At 43.8% G+C, this 7,704-nt stretch overlaps 1 protein-coding gene and 1 pseudogene across 1 annotated transcript; one reads left to right on the top strand and one right to left on the bottom strand.

Annotated features, from left to right (window-relative positions):
- LOC119354889 overlaps positions 1-3,236 on the top strand; it is a 6,183-nt pseudogene extending 2,947 nt beyond the window's left edge.
- A 1,066-nt stretch (positions 3,237-4,302) lies between these two features.
- On the bottom strand, positions 4,303-7,698 carry LOC119323279 (LRR receptor-like serine/threonine-protein kinase IOS1; the record flags this gene model as incomplete). Its single annotated transcript, XM_037596915.1, has 11 exons — positions 4,303-4,633; positions 4,760-4,952; positions 5,095-5,163; positions 5,437-5,563; positions 5,646-5,914; positions 6,019-6,182; positions 6,254-6,334; positions 6,459-6,530; positions 6,621-6,692; positions 7,083-7,221; positions 7,308-7,698. Coding segments are annotated over 11 exons (1,908 nt in total), but the record flags the coding sequence as incomplete, so codon positions are not given.
- Positions 7,699-7,704: the final 6 nt, after the last annotated feature.

Here is a 7,704-nt window from a genome sequence, read left to right as displayed (position 1 = left end):
CCACGTCGACCGAATGCTCGGGTACACACTTGTACCATTTTTAAAAAAAACTCTATCACTTACAGATAACGAGTTTTCATAATATAGTTACACTATACTAAACTATTGAGAGCAACGCCCGCTATAGATGCGTTGCCATCTTGTATTTCGCCGAGCTGCAGATCGTGGCCGGCAATGCCGTGCGCGAGTTCAACACCACCGTCGACGGCGGACCCAGCCACCCATATAGACCCGAATACCTCGTTGGTGACGCCTTATACGATGTTAAACCCCACGAATGCTTGAGCCGGTACAACATCACCATGGTCACCACGGCCAACTCGACACTGCCGCCGACCATCAACGCCTTGGAGTATTTCTCCGTCATCTCTACAGCCAACGTTGGGACCGACCTTCAGGATGGTAAAATATCTACCGGACCTTATTTAGTTTCACATATATGAGATCAATCATCTATGACCTCTGTCCCAAAATTCTTGTCTTCGTGTTAGATACATCCCTATCTGGCTATCTAGACTAATCTAAGACAAGAACTTCGGGACGGAGGGAGTACATTTTTGCGACAATGACATACCTGCATGACCTCTGATTACTCCACTTCTTTGTCTTGTGCGTTACTGTCGGCAAAAAAAAAAAGTTTCTGCAAAAAAAAAAGTTTCTGCCATCAACGCAATCAAGGTTAAGTATCAGATGAAAAGGAATTGGATGGGTGACCCATGCGCTCCGAAGACTTTTGTGTGGGATGGGTTGACCTGCAGCTATGTTATATCTGGGCGTCCAAGAATCACAAGCATGTAAGTTCAAATTTAACTTGCAGCCATGCACAAGAAATCTCTCCAAAATGAGGAAATGCACTCGTGTCGTCTGGACCATTGTGTGATCTTCCAGAAATATGTCATCGGGCGGTTTGAAAGGCGATATATCATCTTATTTCGCTGATCTCAAAGACATCCAATCCTTGTAAGTAGGAAATTTATGTTCATTTCCACAATAATTCTGCTAGGGAATAGGTTCACATAATTGTATGCTTTGCCACCTTATTTCAGGGATCTTTCGTACAACAAACTGACAGGATCAATTCCTAATGTTCTTGCACAACTACCCTCTCTCGTGTTGTTGTAAGCAACTTTGAATTATATATCGTCTTGGAAAACTAATATCTGTTTTGCTATCAATGTTTTGATACCAACTTTTTGGTCCATCCAGAGATTTGACAGGTAATCAACTTAATGGATCCATCCCCTTTGGGCTTCTAAAGAGAAGTCAAGATGGGACCCTAACTCTAAGGTTAATCCATCATATCGTACATATATCTGCACCGCCATTTAGTTCTCTGATCGTTGCTTTGATAATTTCCAGGTCAAAATTGCTAATGGTCTCTTCTTTTTGATAGATACAACAAAAACCCAAACCTTTGCATCGACAACAACTCTTGCCAACCAACAAAAAGGGAAAACAATTTTAAGATTGTTGTTTGTATTGTTGTTCCGATAGTTGCGGTTGTTGTGATTGGAGCACTTGTAGTACTTCTGATTCTCATAGTGAGAAAAAAGAAAGGTGAAACACATCAATAAAACTACATTAATAGTTCTGCATTACTGCACCAAAGCAAGCAACAATGGGTAATACTAGTTTGGTTCTTGAATTTTGAAGGATCTACAAAGAGCAGCAAACAACAAGACCGTCAACACCTGGACAACCACCGATTCACATACAAAGAACTAGAGACCATAACAGACAACTTCAAGACAGTGCTTGGCCTAGGAGGGTTTGGAACTGTTTATGATGGCTTCTTGCAGGATGGTACCCAAGTTGCAGTCAAGTTACGGTCTCAATCCTCCAGTCAAGATGTAAGAGAGTTCTTGATAGAGGTAAAGTATTATCAACTGTAACCAGAGCATGGTGTATCGACATATTAGTCAAAAAAAAAGACATATTAGTCAAGTAAATTTAATAAGCCAATTTTAGAAGCTTTGCCATTTTTCTTCCTATTCTTGCTCAGGCTCAGACAATAACGAAGATCCATCACAAGAATCTTGTATCATTAGTTGGTTATTGCAAGGATGGGATACATTTAGCTCTTGTCTACAAGCATATGTCTGAAGGAAATCTAGAAGATAAACTCAGAGGTATTCTAGTCCGTCTGTAAGAAGAGCATACGGTATCTCTGTCTCATGTTACACACTACTAACGTCAACCAAACTTTTACAGGAAAGAACGGCAAGGATGTATCCTTAACCTGGAGACAGAGGCTCTGCATCGCACTACAATCCGCACAAGGTATACTTTAATCCGGATTATGGTCTTCCTTTCGTTGTTGTCGATCTCTATGCTTTGCTAGAGTTTAACATATGTTGATTCGTGACTGATATATCATCTCTGTCGAATATGATGTGCACACAGGGCTTGAGTATTTGCACAAGTCATGCAGCCCACCCTTCGTGCATCGTGATGTGAAGACATCAAACATCCTACTGAATAAAAATCTTGAGGCCAAAGTGGCTGACTTTGGATTGATGAAGGCTTTCAGTAAAGAAGATGATACACATATATCTACGGTGCGGGTGATTGGCACAAGAGGCTACCTTGCCCCTGAGTAAACACTAATACCTAACTTATTAATATTTTCGTTGCCTGCTTGCCAACCATTTGGATTAGTATATCTTTGTTGTGACCGACTCAATGAATTGTGATGCAAATGCTTGCATCCCATGCTTATTATATGTACACAGGTATGCAGCAGCCTTGCAACTGAATGAAAAGAGCGACTTATATAGCTTCGGTGTCGTGTTACTGGAGGTAATCACAGGACAACCCACCATCCTTGAATCTACGGAGGTCATCCATATCGTCCAATGGGCACGACTTCACCTTTCGGGAGGCAACATCGAGGAAGTGGTGGACGGCTGAATGCAAGGCGACTTCAATGTGAATTACATGTGGAAGGCCGTGGACCTAGCGCTCAAGTGCACCGAGCATGACCCCGCACAACGACCCACAATGACGGATGTGGCTGCCCAGTTGCAATACTGCCTCGAGTTGGAGAACGAAGATCAAAACAGAGGCGATGCTAACAATAACTTCCACATGATGAAATATAGCAGTCGTGACCGCGATCTACCGATGATGTAAGGCTGGGCACCATTTCATTTCACATGGTCACTGTTATTTGTTGGTAGGGCGCCAATCATGATCATCAGTCATGCACTCTTGGTGCGTGATAAACAATCGATGTATTATTCACTAGGAATTTTTCTACATTAATCCCAAACTTGTTCTTTGGTGACACTAAAAGATTTTATGTTTCATTTTGACCCATTTTCATCGAACCTAGTCCTAAACTGAGAGAAGTGCCTTCTCATGGTGAACGAAAGTATGTTTCTTGGTCATAAAATTTCTGAAAGAGGTATTGATGTTGATAGAGCTAAGATTGAAGCTATAGAAAAGTTTCCATGATCACTATGTACAAACCTCATGTAAATTTTAATTTTGAGTGGTACTTCTGTTTTCCAAATGTGTTTTGAAGCAAAGTCAACGTTATTTGTTGAGACGGCGCCAACCATGATCACTAGTCATGCACTCTTGGTGCATGATAAACATTCATGTATTATTTTCTCAAATTAACGATTTTCTACATTGATTCAGTAGTTCTTTGTTTGACACTAAAGGTTTGCGATTTCACATTCAACATTTTCCATTGAACAAGTTTTATTTCTTGGAGTTGTCGTTAGCTCAAACATTATTTCATGAGTGCTCAGACATGTTTAATTGATTCATGACCTAAATACCCTAGCAAGTATGGTGTGGTTATAGTGATCGAGAGTCATAGTTTCACTTCTGGTTTCTTAGGCTCTGTTTGGTTACAGTGACTAGACTAGAAAAAGTCCCTTTTAGTCCATATACCTATGTAACCAAACAGGAGGGACTTTTTCTTTAAGGACTAGAAAAAGACTTTACTAGAGGATCTTTTTTCTTTAGTCCCTGGGACTAAAAAAAGTCTAGTCCCTTGCAACCAAACACCTCCTTAGTGTGCAAGAACATGTCAGTGTTCTCGCAATAGGATTGGGACATTGGTGACAATTTCTTTAGCGATAAGAAAATTTGGAGCTATGTTACCTGAAAAGTGCAGCAACATATATTTGCACTCTATATGTCAAGAAATATCCTTTAAAATCACGAAGAGAGAGAGAGAGAGAGAGAGAGAGAGAGAGAGAGAGAGAGAGAGAGAATATAGATCAACTGAACGACAAAGTCTTCATCATGTGACATCACCCTCACAACAATATGGTCCACGCCTCCTCCTCAAATCATGTGATGTTCCTCTAGCTTGAGACACTCTTGTAGTTGTGCTACCACCTCGGTCATCGTGGGTCGCTGAGTAGGAGCTTGCGCAGTGCATTTGAGCGCGACGCCCGTGACCTTCCAGACACTATTGATACCATAGTCACCTCGTATCCGAACGTCTGCGACGTCTTCAATGTTGCCCTGTGCAAGGTGTTGTCGAACCCATTGGATGATATTAGTTGGTTTTGGGCATTGTAGGATGGGTGGTCGCCCCGTTATAACTTCCAACAACACGACACCAAAGTTGTATACGCCACTTTTCTCAGTGAGCTGCAGGGCTGCCGCGTACCTTCACACAAGCCGATACATGGCATATTAGATGTGCTTTCACTATGGTTGATCACATATGATTGGTTAATTAATACACTCAAAATTGTAAGCAAAAGCAAGTAGAAGAGAGTATGATGTCTTTTACTCAGGGGCAAGGTAGCCATGTGTGCCAACCAGCCTGGTTGTGGATACATGTGTGTCACCATCATGATTGAAAGCCTTGAGTAAGCCAAAGTCAGCGACCTTGGCCTTGAGATTCACATTCAATAGGATGTTTGATGTCTTTACATCCCGATGCACAAAGGCTGGGCTGCATGCAACGTGTAGATATTCCAGCCCTGTAAGCATATCACACCAATATGATGTCAACAATAATCACATTACCAAGTCACGATCATGTAAAATTTGGCTTCCAACGAAACAAATAGATGGAAATTAGCAACGGAAAATTAAAGAACACGTTTCACATCGAAAGAATACCTTGGGCCGACTCCATTGCAATACGAAGCCTCTGCCTCCAAGTTAAAGATGTACTATTGCTATCTTTCCCTACAAAAGATAGAAGAGCACTTATTAGTATGATGATGGGAGTACCCAATAACTCAAATGGTTCCACGCAGAAAAGAAGAAGAAGAGATAACTCAAATGGTACGAAGTGAGCCGGCCTAGCTCCCTTGATTACTTGGCTGAGAGACTAGATATTGGAATCATCAATTCCTCATGGACATCAATTTAGGTTCATATTCATACTGTAAAGGTTTTCGCTAGAGTTTTATTTGAGATAAAAACCCCACTAAATGCACATAATAAAATAGCACACACCTCTAAGTTTGTCCTCGAGGTTTCCTTCAGACATATGCTCGTAGACAAGCGCCATGTACTCCCCATCTTTGCAGTAACCAACCATGGATACAAGATTTTTATGGTGAATCTTTGTCAAGGTCTGAGCCTGAGCAAACGAACAGAAGAATTGTTTACACACAACAATTCCTTACAAAACTTCCCTTGAACCGGTGATGAATGGCACTTACCTCTGTGAGGAACTCTCTGACGCCTTGCCTGGAGGACTCAGACCGCAGCTTGACCGCCACCTGCGTACCATCCGGCAAGAAGCCATCGTACACGGAGCCGAACCCTCCCCGGCCGAGCACCGTCTTGAAGTTATTCGTCATGACCTGCAGGTCCTTGTACGTGAACCGGCGGTTGTCCACCTGCAGTAGGCTGTGCGTGTCGCCGTTCCGCGACTGCGAATGCACGCCACTAGCCTCGTTCTGTGGCTTCACACTGCCCTTTATGGATCCTTCATTCGGTGATCAGTGAGACAGTGACAAGAAACTGTAAATATTATCCAGTCCAGTGCTGCTTGCAGTTGCAGTTGATGTTTGTTTTGACACCTTGTCTCACCTTGCTTTTTTGTCATTATGAGAAGAAGTAGCACTGCCAGTGCTCCTATCACCACAACTGCAAGTATTGGAGCAGCAATGTACACGGCAAGCATGGATTTGCTATTCTTTTTGGTGGGCTCGCAAGAGCCGCCGTTGCTGCAAAGGTTTGGATTTTTGCCGTATCTGTCAAAGAGAAGAAACTTAAGTGATTTTGGCCAGGATCAGGGGAACTAACGGAGAAACGATTGGCTCACCTTAGAGTTAGGGAGCCGTCTTGTATTCTCTTCATAAGCCCAGAGGGGATGGATCCATTAAGCTGGTTGCCAGTCAAGTCCCTAAGGGACCAAATAGCATTCATAAGTTCAAGTTGTAGTAGAATATTCAGGTTCAAGTTGAAATTAGGCAACAAAACTATTGGATATCAAAGTCAACATAATTGTGGAGTTCAAGATTCCTTACAGCACAACGAGGAAGGGTAGGTCTGAAAGAGCCTTAGGAATTGGTCCTGTAAAGTTGTTGTACGACAAGTCCCTGAATAAACAAACATGCATACTTATGCATGAGCTTAACTCACAAATTAAGTTGATTGCCAAAACGGGCGTAAAGCATCCTACTACTTACAAATACTTGATTGCTTTGAGGTTGGAGAAATGAGATGGTATGCCGCCGCTCAAACCGCCAAATGACATATTTCTGCAGAAACACACACACAAATGTTCAGAGAGATTTCTCAGGGGTGCAAGAAAACTGAGGTCAAACTTAAAGCATCTCCAACAGCCACCCAAAAACTGCTCCGCGCGTTAAAATTCAGGTTTTTTGGGCACCGAACAATTCCAACAGAAGCTGTAAAATAGTGCAGGCGCAAAAAAGGGTTGGGCGCGCTGAAAAACGCTAACAAAAGTTGGAAATTTAAGGAGCCGGATTGCGCGCGCTTCACAGTTTACACTGCGTGTTTTATTAGGCGCGCGTTTTTGGACATCTGCTAAACCAATATTAGGTTCCGCGCGCTAAAAGTGCTACAGCGGTGCACTAAAACTATTTTAGGGCGCGGAATTTTTGTGCTACTGTTGGAGATGCTATTACAATCTTGTGATTCTTGGAGGCATTGAAATGGCATAGCTGCAGTTCAGCCCTTCCCACACGAGAGTCTTGGGAGCGCACGGGTCACCCGCCCAGTTCTTCTTCACCTCATACTTGGCCTTGATCACAGCCATGGCGGCAACTGTCAAAAAATTGAGTAGCACAACAAAGATCAGTTATCAAATAATGTGCATATCCACTATCACCGTACGTGAGAACTGTGAGTGCCATCCTTGGAGTCCGTGGCGACGTTGGTCATGGAGACGACGGAGAAGAACTCGGCGGCGTTGATGGTGGGCAGCAGCGTGGAGTTGGCCGTGGCGTTGAGGGTGATGTTGTAGTCGCCGCCGAACCCACGGTGGGCCTCGCTGTTGAAGAAGGCGTCGCACACGAGGTGCTGCGGCGTGAAGGGCGCCTTGCTCCAAAGCTTGCCGTTGATGGCCATCTCGAACTGGCGCGCGGCGGCGTCCCCGGCCACGACCTCCAGCTCCGCGAAGTAGACGATGCCGATGACCCCGGGGTCGGGGTAGGCGTGGTTCGGCGCCGCGTCCCACGACAGCTCGATGGTCCTGGACGACGCCGACCTGGAGCCGTTGCGCGGCGTGATGGCGGTCTGCATCACGGC

The sequence above is a fragment of the Triticum dicoccoides genome, chromosome 1A (assembly GCF_002162155.2).
Source record: "Triticum dicoccoides isolate Atlit2015 ecotype Zavitan chromosome 1A, WEW_v2.0, whole genome shotgun sequence".
NCBI lineage: Eukaryota > Viridiplantae > Streptophyta > Magnoliopsida > Poales > Poaceae > Triticum > Triticum dicoccoides.
Note: the sequence above shows the minus strand (reverse complement) of the source record. Positions and strands in the feature narration are given on the sequence as shown.